The sequence below is a fragment of the Corylus avellana genome, chromosome 4 (assembly GCF_965113065.1).
Source record: "Corylus avellana chromosome 4, dhCorAvel1.hap1.2, whole genome shotgun sequence".
NCBI classification, from domain to species: Eukaryota; Viridiplantae; Streptophyta; class Magnoliopsida; order Fagales; family Betulaceae; genus Corylus; species Corylus avellana.
The window spans coordinates 35,560,969-35,574,740 of record NC_142493.1 but is presented as its reverse complement, the minus strand read 5'-3'; the positions used below and the strand labels follow the sequence as shown (position 1 = coordinate 35,574,740).

The following is a 13,772-nucleotide window of genomic DNA, read 5'->3' as shown; positions in this document are numbered from 1 at the left end:
AAGTCGTTTTTTGTTGGCAGAGAAAGAAAATAAAATTGCACGGTGGCAGTTCATCAAATTTGTGCCAGCCATTTTGATCTGTATTGTGCCGGCCACTCTCAACAACAATACGCGTGAACGGATAATAAAAACTTGGAAAGTATGTCGGTGATGCCAAATTCTCTACTATCTGTGCATTAATTTGTTGGCACTTCTTCTCCTTCAAAATACTCAGACATATATTTTATAGTCTTTGAATATGATAAATGTGTTAGATAACAACTGTCATTCACTAATTTAGACTCGTTCCTCTTTTCAAAAAATAATAATAACAATAACTCGTTCCTCTACATGTGACATATGACTTTTTCAATAGCTGATTAGTGAACCATATTTGACTATATCTAATCTTTTGTAGAATAAGTCTTTGTTGTTTTCTTTTTTTTTAGTAGAATAAGTATTTGTTAACATTTTAGTCTTGATGATATAAGTAAAGTATTAATATATATTAGGAAAAGATGCTATTGAGATCCATGTTGTTTGACTTCTTATTAAATCATGATTAATTAGTCCCTCAATTCATCACCAAAAATGAAAAGAAGATAAAGAGAGAGAGGAGGTTGGGTGACTGGACAATTCCAAAATTAAGCTTTGGGGGAGTGGTCAAGGGACCTCCTTTAGGGTATGGGGTTGTTCATTCAATTTTTATTGGGCATTTTGGGGTGGCTAAACTACTTTTAATCTTTAAAGGAAATAATCCAACCATACTTAAAAGTTAATAGAGATAGTTCGGCCATCTCAAAGGCCAAATTGAGAGTGGTCGAACAATTCCTAGAAGCCAAATAAGGTAGCCTAATCAACTCTAATAGCAAAGAGAGTAGCAAATCACCCTAACCACTTTTTATTTTATTTTATTTATTTATTTTTTTTTTAATGCAAAGTTTTTTAAATGATGCGGAAAGGTGGCAATAACTCAAATATACTTACATGTGTTAAAATCTGATTAGTTGTGGTATGACTATTAGCCTACATTTGATTTGATACTGATGCATTTTAATCCCGATAAATAATTGATGTCAATAATTTTCGTATATATATGAGTAATGCTGTAAGTATTCTTAGAGTCCTACTAGAGTTATTTCAAATGTGATATGGTTTTTAAAATCACCAATAGATCAAAAGTCAATAAATCACATACAAATTTAACGGTGATTTTAAAAGCCACATCACATTTGTGATGACTCTAGGAAGACTCTACAAAGACTTATAACATTACTCTCTCTCTCTCTCTCTCTATATATATATATATATATATATATATATATATATTGAGGAGTAATGCTATAAGTCTTCCTAGAGTCATCCCAAATGTGATGTGGCTTTTAAAACCACCAATAGATCAAAAGTCAATAAATCACATCTCAAATTCAACAGTAATTTTAAAAGATACATCACATTTGGGATGATTCTAAGAAGACTCTAAGAAGACTTATAACATTCTAGGAAGACTCTAACAGTAATTACTCATATTTTTGTACAAATTCAATAGATTAATAATTAGATTTGTGAGGTCAATCATTAACTTAACTTATGTGGAATCCACATAAATCTATAAATTTAATGATTGATTTGTAAGATGATATAAATAAAATATTGACACAAATTATTATTTTTTAATTATTAAGGTGTAATTTGATAAAAAAAAAAAAAAAAAGTAATTTTTTTTTTTTTTTAACATAACAGAAGGGGTGGTTAACTTTCTTAATAAAAAAAAAAAAAAAAAAGGAGAAGTGGTTAACTAGATGACTGTTTCCGACTCAAACCCGTCCTCCATCTATCTAATTGGATTGCGACGCGTATGCTAGCCTACGTGGTGCACCCAATCACAACGAAGGTTGCGACGAGACGCCCGGGGAGCCTAGCAACATTTATCTCCAGCTATAAATATAAAAGCGAAAAATATTGAAGAAAGGGGTCTTCAAACAGATTGCGAGAGAGAGAGACAGAGAGAGCCGGAAGGAAAGGAAAGGAGAAGCGAACGGATCGCCTGTAATTCTTCGACGTTGTCGTGCTCCCCGGATCTCCCAGTAATCATGGTACTTTTGCTCTCTTGTCTAGTAATTTGTAATTTTGTTCGTTTTTTGATCCTCGGTTTCCGGTTGAATGGTTGTTTAGTTTCGGTTTCTTTTATATTTGTCGTTTTTTTTATGATTACGCTGTTAGCATCGTAATTTTTCTCGATCTGTTATTGTACCTGATGATTTGATTGCGAAATCGATGTGATCCAGCGGAATTCAGCTTGAGCGGTTGTGACTAATGAAGGATCTGATATGTAATTTTGTTCTGCGGGATGTTGATTGTCGTAATTTAGTGATTGATTTGGCGAGATCTACTATAATTAAAAACCTAGAGATATGATAAGTGGGCATCATAATCATAACTTTGTACCATTCCTCATTTCTTTGATTTTTCACATTCTATTCAACTCCCTGAGGATTATATTTCATCATTTAAATAAATGCAGATGAATTGTGTTGTATAGCACGGATTAGGATCCTCTAGATTTTCTAGGGTTACTCAAGAATGAAATTCTCGTTTTTTAATTAAGTAGTTCAGATTTTCCCTAATTCGTTGTATCTCACTAAATTATATGCTGAGATGGTAATATTTGAACCATTTAATTTGTAATATGGTTCAGATTTCAAGAATTTCACCTTAGAGTTGCTCTAGAAAATCTAGAGAATCCTGATATAGTGATATGTGTTGCACATACCTGTGGCAGTTTATAGTGCTTGTTTCTATGGATCTTGTAGGCATTATTCTGATCTAAATACCAGCATAAGATGGTAATTGGCATGTGGATATTAATGTAGTTTGTCGCACCGTCTTACTATATCTATGGACTATGATTTTATGTGTTTGAAGCTTTGCTTAGCTGAATAAGGACAACCATTGGACTGCTATTTAAGGGGAAATTGTGAAATTTGAAACCCTTCTTTTTTACGGCTAGATATTGTTGAATAAAATTTGTTTTGTTCGTCGTATATGCAGACTACATCAAGGCGTCTTGCAGGTAGGAAGGTGGAGAAGTTTGAGAAGAACATTACGAAGAGAGGAGCTGTGCCCGAAACAACCACGAAAAAGGGCAAGGACTATCCTGTTGGTCCTGTTCTGCTCGGGTTCTTCGTTTTTGTTGTCATTGGTTCATGTAAGACTCTCCTTCCTTGGTGACCCCTTTATCAACATATTATCTCTGTTTTGTTGTCATCCAAGGTTGTGCTTTGGAAAGTTTGATAACTGAACTGTGCAATGCTGTGATTGTTAATTATTGATAATATACACTTGCTTAAATGATTAGATCATTGCCTTAGACTCCTATTTTTATGTCTTTCAAAGTTTGCTGATGAACATCTATTTCGTGGTTGCAACAGCTCTGTTTCAGATAATCAGAACAGCAACAAGCGGTGGCATGGCCTAAACGTACCAGGACTTTGAGAGATGGCAGCAGATGGGCTCCTATTTATGTCTTTGGACTCTTTTTGTTAGCTGTCTTAGGAAACTGATGATACATCTACTAGTAATCGTTCGTGTTGTGAAGAATTCAATTAACTTTTAATAAAAGAGACGCCATCCTTTGCCGCTTGTGATAAATTATCTTATGCGATTAGATATTGTTTCTTACAAATTATATGCATGGAAAAAGTCCACTAGTGACCTGCGCATTGTATGGGTTTAGGCTGATAGCACGCGGTGGATTGGGATGAGAAGACGCATTTGAGGTTTGAGAGAGAGAGAGAGATTCAAGCTTTTGTTTCTTTAAAAAGGCTTTTCACCCCTAAAGAGCAAAAGTTATAAAACCTTCCGGAAATAAATCGATAACTTTTGAACGGTGTCAACGATAAGTCAGCTGAATGCCAGGATACATGGTATTGAGGGAGAGTTGGGAGGATGTATTAATAAGATGATTCCAGTGCTCTGAGCTCTCAGATTGGCTGCATTACGGAATCAGGGTTTCGTATAATTGTAGTAATGAGGTTTAGATAAGTAAAGAAGCCTAATATTTAATTTGGGTGCCAGTAAATATCAGCAAGAGAGTGAATTCTGATTAATGCTGCAAGCTTTCGAAAGAGAATGCCTCTGTCCCGCGCCCTGAAATACAAAGCTTTATCTTTCACCAAGCTTCAGAGAGAGCTGAGGAAAGTCGGAGGGTTTTTAATCCTATTTATCTTCAGTTCAAAATTGGAAAAATTCACCTAAACTAAGCCAAAGACTCATATAGAGTAACATATAATACCGAAACCTCTAATGTATTATTTTCTTTTCCCGAGTCAGCCTCAGCAGCCAAACAAAGTTTAGTTCTCAGTTTTCTCCACAAGACAATTTCCACCAAAAACAGACGAAGACTTTATCAAACTAAACAGAGGGTACAGCACTCATATCCAGCTGACTTAGAAATAGGCATTCTGAACTTTGTTTTCTGAAACCAAAGTTATTTGTCTAAGTTTGTACATGAAAAAGGAGAAGCTGATCATCATGGAACCCATAGTATCATTTGCATAACTTAAACAACAATGAAAATTTGGCTAAGAAATTTGCAGCACAAGCTTGCAGCCAACCATGCATTCAATCAGTAGGGAAATGGAAAATCCCATCCCTGACGGTTGACATGCTGATGCTGCCAGAAATAGAGAAAAGCTGAATCAAGCGATAGCAGTCAGGCATGGGTGAAATGCAGTGCCGCACGCAATCCACTGCCGCTTCCTTCCCCTTGGCACCACACAACCAGGAACCTTTAGCCATTCCCTGCTCGATACATTATAAGTAACCAATCTGTTCATTTGTTTTGATCTCAAGGACAGCATGAGCAAGCCTTTGTTACCCAAGCAAGTCATCCTAACGTGCTTTCCATAAAACTCCAAGCACCATATGTTTGGCATTCTGTCAACCTCCTTCCACAAGAGCGTCATCTTCTGCAGCTCCCATATGCAAACGCACGTGGCCGCATTCTTTGACAGCAACCCCACAAGCATGATCCGGCCCCCACACTCTGCGAGTGTTTGGTCGGTCAGATGTAGTGGGGTGGGGACTACGTACTGCTTCCAAATCCCGGTAACCATATCATAGGAAACAATCCCTTCAGGATCTGAACGCATGAAGTAGAGTGTGCCATCAATGGCAACAGCCTGGGACCGAAAGTTCAAGGACAGTGGCAGCTTAATACCTGAGGGCATGTTTCCTGGACGGATCCAAGAGTTCTTCACCGAGTCATAAACTTCAAACTCCCCATCACACCCCACCCACAGGATCTTGTAGCCCCCACAGGTGGAATTCCCATTCAGCGTCATCCCCACTGCAACTCGAGACCAGACCTTAACCGACCTAGCTGGCAACTCTTTAAAAGATTGAGTCAGAGGGTTGCAGATGTAGAAGTTCCTATGACCAATATCGAGAAAACAGATGAGGCCCCCAGCTGAAGCCACTGGCAAAACGATCATTTTACTGGGCAGAGAAGAAATGGTGGGGTGGTGCCATTTCTTCAAGGAAGGGTCATACATAGCTCCAGAATTCACGTTTTCATGGGTAATGGTGTAAAACCAGGGATTGCCTTGTGGGACTTGGGCACAATGCTGAGAGAAACTTTGGGAGTTCAGCAAGGAATTCCATTTCCGGCAAACTGAGCGAAAGCGGAAAAATGTAGCAATGGGAAGTCTCGCGATAACAGCTTCAAAAAGGTCTTCTGGAAAATCTTTCCAAATTTGCTGTTCCATAACCTCAGATGTATTGGTAGTCCCAGATGATTTACCCCGGGTCCGCTCCTTCCGAGATTTCTTAGCAGCAGGAGGCTTGTAAGGTTCCAACATCTTGAAACTTCCGGATTTTCCAGCCGCCATTATAAGACTGTAGTAATCATCTGTAGAACCATCATCGACATTGAGAAAGCACCACCTGTATGAAAGGTAATCAAAGTTATCAATATATGCCCAAAATGACTTCAGAGAAAATTTGTATGAAAAAATATAGACTTGTAAAGGCCAATGAATAGTTTAGATATGAACGCTGGAAAATACATAAAAAGTTAAAGGCCATTCGGTTTAAACATGTCAAAATACATAAAAGACTGCTATTTGTTTAAGAAACATTTGCAAAAACCTTCCAGGGAGATGCATGTGAAAACTAAAACTCAAAAGTCAAACAAGAATTGAAGAGTTTAACGTCTTCATAATCCAAAGAATAAGGAAAGGTAAGAGAAGCAGAAGGCCAGATCTAAGGCACTGAATTTTCAAAGCTTATACCTCAAGGAAACTGAAATTAAAAACCAAACCACTACACCCAAGTTATGATTCTTCAGTTTTCCTTATCAATATAGATATCATTACTCACTAATCAAAAAAAAAAAAAAAACTATAAAAAATATAGATATCATTACTCAAGAGGAAGGAGAACAAGGCCACAATGGAATATATACCCACTGCAAAACTGTTATTTGTATAAAATGTAAAATAAGTAGTTTAGCGAACACTACATTTAGTAGCTCAGGAATGACCGCATTGATTACAACATGTAATTAAAACCAAAACTGGAACATAATTAGGTTGGAGAGAGAACAAATATCAACCTGCTTGGAAGGGAGATCACCATGGGAAATGAAAGGGTAGAACAACACCCAAGCCAAAAATATATGTAAAAAATGAAATGGGAGGAAAAGTTACATCCAAATATGAAACTTAGAGAAAAATTGATGTCAAAACGTTTGCAAAGGAAAATCCCCAGCAAGCACAAAAGAACAAAAGAAAAAAGGTAACTTAAGAAACACTTTTTGATAAGTAGAGCATCCACAATTATTCATTGTACTGTATAAAAACTATGCTGCAGGTCACGTAATAACATTCTCCTGTCACTAGGAAGGTGTCTGGGATTCAAATGGTGGAATGAATACACCAACTTGAGCCTTTTACATGCAAACTGTCTTACATACTTCAGGCACAGAGAACAGGATGTTTCCTTTGATTGGGCGGAAAGAGAGGGAAGAAGGATGGTGGGATTCCTTTTCCCTTTGGAAGGATATAGAGCATGATTCAATGTTAAATTGGGATGGGATTCACAAAACATTTTCCTCTCTCTCCAATTATTTCAAACCAAGCAACCACTCTCCCCTTCGTTTTCCCAGCCCAGTATCAGAGTATAGTAGCAAACTCACTATAATTTTAATTTCGAGTATTTAATAATAAAGGAGCCTCAAACTGTAGCTGAAACAAATTTAATCACGTAATTCATACTCCAGCAAGACGAAGGATGCAGCAGTTGGTTACTAGTAAGGTTTGCATTGAAACAATTTCAAATCATAATTACAGCGCCAAGAGGCTACAAGACTTCATGACGTTAAAAGTAATTATGGTCTGAAACTACCACCGCAACTTGTTCAAGCTTAATATTTTTCATGCTGCACATTACAAAATAAAAAATTAATAATAGATATCTGTAACGAGATGTTTTGTAATACTGTTAGTAAAGATAGTTTGCCATATCCCTAATGTGTTGATGACTAATTGGCTCCATAGGTGTGCTAGTCTCCATGTTGGAGAACTATCACCTGCCTCAGGTATAAATATCTCTGCTGCAAGAGGCACTTTTACAAAGAACAGGCACGAAGCAGGCAAACTTAGACTTATAAATTCATCATTCACTATAATGCAACGTATTGAATATCATAAAGCCGTAAACCCAACCAAATTAAACAATTTAAGGTAGTCTCAGTCTCTCAGATATCTTTGTTCAGCTTTGTTACTTCTATTTCTTGAATGATATCAATTCTAGAACAATAATCTTCTGAATAGGAAGAAAGAAATGGTGACTGGGCACAGCTAAAATTGTCTCTATCATCAATTTGATACAGGAAAGCGGGTTTTAAACGAAATTAGCAACGACCAGATATAGGAATTCAAAGCACATTTCAAGTAACAGTTATTAAGGAAGTCCCCGCATAACCAGCTACAACACAAGAGCACAAAGAGAAATTATTCGCCAATTTTATCGTTCCTATGACATGAACAATTTGACCCCAAGTTCTCCAACCGAAATGAAAAGGTCACATTACAAGAAAAAAAAAAAAAAAACAAAAAAGCACAAAAAAAAAAAAAAAAAAAAAACCAGGGCAAAACAACCCAATTCACCCAACTCACCAAGAAAGCAAAACAAAAACACCTAATAAACAACGAGAACAAACCACAGAAATTAAGGTAACCAGAATACCTAAGCGGAACAAAAAGAAGACACAAATCCGTTTCAAGAACATTAGAGAAAACAGCATACATATATAGATATATCGTCTGTCCACAGTACAGATTTCCAAAAACCCAACAAAGATCTAAAGAGAGAGAGAGAGAGGGGGCGGACCTTTGGGGTTGTTGAGAGTGGAGGTCGGAAAGAGGCAGTGGATGTTGCAGAGGTTGAAGCAAATGAGGAGGAGGATCGGGAGGATAAGGAAGAAGAGGAGGGTGAGAGCCGTAAACTTCCAGGAGCTCCTGAAGCTGACCGATGAGCTGCCTCAGCATGGCCAGCCCTTCCATGCCCCAGACAGGCCACCCCGATTCTCTCTCTCTCTCCCTCGCACACACTCGCTGAGAGAAACCAAAACTAAAAAAGAAACGAACGCCAAGCCAAGCTCCTCCCTCTTCTCTCTCTGGGGGTCACCCACTCTTCTTTTTCCACGTCGGAAGGCCCAGTCGATAAGTTGTATTATACAGACCCGCACGCAACAATTTTTGTCCTTTGGGTGCTAAAAATCCCATCATAGTCACTGCAATTTCTTTCTTCTTTAGTTTATCCAACTGCCCTTGTTTTTCATTCTAATTACCGGTTTTTTGTTGCGGGTGCTCAAACCTTATATTTGAATGAATCCCTCACCCGGTTACTGAAATTGGATGTATAATTGAAGAGTCCTCACTTGTAAATTCAAACTTTTTTTTTTAATAAGTAAGGTTTAATATTGAAATATTTAATAGAAATTTGATAAATTATAGAGTTAGGATTTGAACCCATTACTAACTCTAATATTATGTTAAACTATCACTTATCTCAAAAATTTGAGCTGATAGAAAAAAGTAAATTTAATTATAAATCAATACTTTAATAGAGGTATAGTCTAAACCAATTCTTTGGTCCATATTTATTTTAAAATAAAATGCACATCAACATTGTAAAATATTTATAAAATAAAAATATAATACATAGAAATACTCATGATTGAATTCATCAACTTTTCTCTTTTTCTTTTTTTCTGTCTTATGCTTTAATTTCTAATCTTGTAAAGGGATTTGGCCTTTACTTTGAGTTTTGTGCATAACAAATATGAACACTAATTTTATAAATTTAGAGCATGTTCTTTTTTTTTTTTTTTTTTTTAAATTAATAAATAAAAATATTTTTTGCTTCCCTATCGAAAAATACACTCCTACCATAGATATTCTCATTTTTTTTTTGAATACTATTAAAATATTATTTATTTACAAAATACACATTTCTTACCTATCATCATATTTCTTTTACAAAATTTCAACACATTTTCCAATGACAAGAAAAAATAAGAGGAGAGAGAAATATTTTGGATTAAAGTGTTATAGGGAAGCTAATTAATTAAAGTCCTTCCCAATATATTTGATAGCAAAGCAGTTGCATGTGACTTTTTGCAATTTTTTTAATTTTTCTTATATTTAGAAAAGAAAAAAATAAATAAATGTTACAAATTTTGAATTTGTTTGTTAATATGATAAAAAAAAAAAAACTGATATTTATTTATTTCATCAAATTTTTAGAAAATAATACTTACTTAAGATGAAGAGAATAGCTGCATTTTCCTTGTTAATATAAAGAGTCCAACTAAAAAAACGGGTACGGGTACGGGTTAGTGGAACACAAGTAATATTGGGGATATAAAAGTAAATTGAAAATTGACCACGTTCTCGTATTTGATACCCATTGTAAAGCGGAATATTTACTCATTCTGCATTCCACGTGTGTGAGCGGAAGCCTATTATGGTCAAGAAGACTGGCAAACCTTTTTGAACCAGCTAACTTTTAGAGAGATCAACGGCTGTGGTTACATCTCTCCAGCCACTTTCTTTCCCATTCTTCTTCCACGCACACGGCATGATTGTCCCACCACTTTTCCATTTTATGATGATTTTGTTAGAATTACGGAAGTACCTACTCATGCCTTTCTTTCTCTTCTCTCTTTCTCGGAATTGCCCCTCCAACCAGTAGCCATCATAATAACCCTTTATTTAATTATTATTATTATTTTTTTTTATAGAAATATTTGGCTACCATACTCACACTACACCTAATGCTTTTACTTTCAACACATCATTTAATCAAGTAACTTAAGTAAGGAAGGTTTAATGAGTAATATTAGGGATTATATTTTTTATTTTTATTTTTTTTTACATGATTTTTTATTCTATTTTTATTTTCTTAAAATTGATTACTATTGAATCAAAATTCAAGTATGATTCATCTAAAATTTAATGGGAATTTTAAAAGTCACATCAGCTTTATGAAGATAAAAAGATGGTCCCTAGCATTACTCTAAATATGCTTTCATTTTTTAGCTTGTAAGATTTAGAAAAATAAATAAATAAATGTGTCTACAAACTCCGAATCTAGCAAATCAAGTAAAATAGAAGTAACTTCATTTTATAAATGCTAAAGAAACTCAAACTTTTCTTTCAATTTAAGTATGAGAAAATTCATTTAACACATATAAGAATTATATATTATGTTAATTATACTTAAAAAAAAAAAGAGATTGTTAAGCGTTCTCATTGTATTCTCTTAGTGTTCTTCTTGCTTTTATTTCTTTTATTTGGTTTTTAAAAAATAATATCCACCTATAATCACGAAAACACAATATAAACATTGAGTATTTCCCTTAAAAATATGTGCTTTAAAGATAGATATTAATTTTGTCTCATTTGGATACTTTGCGTCTAAAGTTGAAAAAAAATAAAGGAAATAAAACAATTACACCACCAAGAATTGAAATGAGTAATAGACAACCAAATGAACCTACGTATTTCTCTTATTTGCAAAAGACACTTTGAAGCAAACTTGAATCTTGTTGGTGGAGGGTGATCCAACCGTGCAATTCATGAACGGGTATTATTCAATGGATGAGCAGGGATTATTGATTGTTGATTAACTGAAATTTCACCGTCCGTTACCTAATAAACGGTTACAACCAAACTGTCATTAGCCATTATAGCCCCTTCCCTCCCACAACCCCAACCCCGCAAGTCACGCGGCAAATGATGCACCAACTACCATTTAGAGTCACGGTAGATACATATGATTAATGTTTGCTTCAACGTAGCGCTCGGGCATCGTCTTCCTTTAATGTTAGGTTAAAGAATAACGACTATCCAATAAAATATATGGACATAAATTTCTTTAAAATAACGTTGGATGAATATCCTCCTCATCGATTCTCTAATCATGTGAGGAAAAACGTTTTTTTTTTTTTTTTTAATAATATTATTAAAAAAATCATGTAATTTTCATATGCTAATTAAAAAATCATGTGTTTTTTTATCATGTTAAGGAGCATATTACAATTATATGGATTTTTTTGGCAGAAAGGGAGTTGGTAGAGTGGCATGAATTAACTTCTTACTTAAGAGTGTGTTTGATATTATGATTTTTACATGCCAAATATGCGTTTGTTAGCAAAATCACAAAAAAAAAAAAAAAAAAGCGGGTCATATTTTTGGGAGTACATTTGAAAAGGCAAGAAAATTCATGTTTTCTTACCATAGGCAAGGATGTGCGTTTTGAATCGTATTTTTAAACATTACATCACATTATAAAATTGGGCGTACTTTTAAAGATCACATTACATTGTAAAATCTTTAAACAAACAGACACTTAAGGAAGCTCAATTTTTAGTCCTTTACCACCCATATGCTCAAAATTCAAGCTTATCATCATGTATAGGACGGCAAAAGGCGTTCAAGCAAGCAAAGTAAAAAAAGGTAGGCTCCTTGGTTGACCAAAAAAGCTCCAATTCAATATCCTCCTCATTTGAATTTGAAGTAACACACGTAAAAACTTGCAAGTTGCAAGGGAAACATGCAAAAGGAAAAAGAAATTGAGGGATGGCAGGAGTGTAATTTAGAGGGAGAGAAGTGGACAAGCTGGTAAAGAGAAAGTCATGATGACAGAGAGAGGGATAAAGTTAAGGTAATTGGGGAAGGTTATAATTTGAATGATTAGGTTTGTCAAAACCAAGGGGATGGGAAGCGGTGGGTAATGATTTCTTGTGTCTAGGGAAAAGAGGTGTTGGTCCATGGTGGGTATAATTCTATGATGGCTCATCATGATAATCATCATGGATTCCCTTCTTTTACGTGTGCACTTCGTTTACTCGAATGCTCGCTTTTTTGAATCTCGGCCTTCTACTCTACTTTTCTTCATACCTTAGCCTTATGATTCTTTCCGGTAATGGGCTTGTCACTTGACAACAAAAGGCCCATTTATACCCATTATGCTATCAAATATAGCATTCACAAATCACATTCGGCTGGGTGTATATAAATTTTCTCTCTATTTTTTTAAAAACTTTTTATTTTACCTACTTGCTTTTTTAAAATACTGTTTACAGACTGTTATTAAAACAATAGCATATATGCTGTACTTTAATCAATGATCAAGGGCTTCTATGAGTGTGCGTATGATGAGTCTAAAAGTGCGTGTAATACTCAAAAAGTCTGTTTGAAAAAAAAAAATGTTTGGTAAAAAAAAAATTAAAAACGCTTCAAAAGATCCAAAAAACTCAAAAATAGCAAAAACGCAGTAGTTCATCATTTTTCAAATATAATCTCAAACATGCAATACAATTTTCTTTTAGTAATTAAGCACTGCAGTAGTTCACCATTTTTTTTTTTTTAAAAAAAAAATTACTGAAAATGCAGCTCTTCTTACTTCAATTTTAATATTCCTGATGAGAATGTTATGAAAATGTCATCCTAGCTAACATAAGAAACTCCACCTGACCAAGAAAAATAGGCACCGGATATTTTGAAAGCCCAATGGGCCACTTATGTACTGAATTTTAATATAACCCGAATATGATTCCATTTGCAGAGTCGTCGTCTTTCATCATTAGTACAAATAGATTATTTTTTTGTTGGTCCACGAGCTGATAGGTTGACACAGTAAGCTAGAGAACAAGAGTAGTGTTGCGGTTTTATAATTTATTCTTGTAGCTTTAGGGTTACTTTTATAGTGGATCGATTAGGGTTATACAAAGGTAATATAATCCATCGTTATTGACTCGTTGTCAAAGAATTCATTAAACTTAGAACTTGTTTAAGATTGTGTTGAAAAATATAATTTTTTGATCTAACTTGTAGTAAATTAGTCTCTATGGTTTCAATTGAAGTTTGTATAATATTTTCCATATATTTTAAGAGTTTCAAAAGTATCCTGAAGGTCCTAATTAAGATTTTCAAACGGTTCAAATTAATTGATGCATGGCTAGACCCGTCAAGGATGATTAAACTCAAAGAATTCTATAAAAAATAAAAGGGATAGTCTTCGAATGCCGCTTGACAAGGCAACTTCCAAACACGCAACAATGCAGGCAACTTCCAACACAAACACAATGGTTTTTTTTTTTTTTTTTAATAGAATAGGGAAAGGGTATAACAATATTTATCAACAAGACTTCACAAATATTTTGACTAGGTTAATGACACCTTTCTAAACACTAAAATGTAAAAACACGTGGGGTTCTAACA

The 13,772-nt window shown here is 34.8% G+C and overlaps 2 protein-coding genes across 2 annotated transcripts; one reads left to right on the top strand and one right to left on the bottom strand.

Annotated features, from left to right (window-relative positions):
* The first annotated feature begins 1,937 nt into the window (after positions 1-1,937).
* Positions 1,938-3,621, top strand: LOC148586649 (Ribosome associated membrane protein RAMP4). Its single transcript, XM_088515863.1, has 3 exons — positions 1,938-2,075; positions 3,031-3,187; positions 3,411-3,621. Exons 1-3 carry the CDS (start codon positions 2,073-2,075, stop codon positions 3,455-3,457), a joined length of 207 nt encoding a protein of 68 aa, XP_088371989.1. The 5' UTR covers positions 1,938-2,072; the 3' UTR covers positions 3,458-3,621.
* An 802-nt stretch (positions 3,622-4,423) lies between these two features.
* LCR (Galactose oxidase/kelch repeat superfamily protein) lies at positions 4,424-8,669 on the bottom strand. Its single transcript, XM_059592354.2, has 2 exons — positions 8,374-8,669; positions 4,424-5,925 (listed from the first exon to the last, which is right to left on the bottom strand). Exons 1-2 carry the CDS (start codon positions 8,544-8,546, stop codon positions 4,680-4,682), a joined length of 1,419 nt encoding a protein of 472 aa, XP_059448337.1. The 5' UTR covers positions 8,547-8,669; the 3' UTR covers positions 4,424-4,679.
* Positions 8,670-13,772: the final 5,103 nt, after the last annotated feature.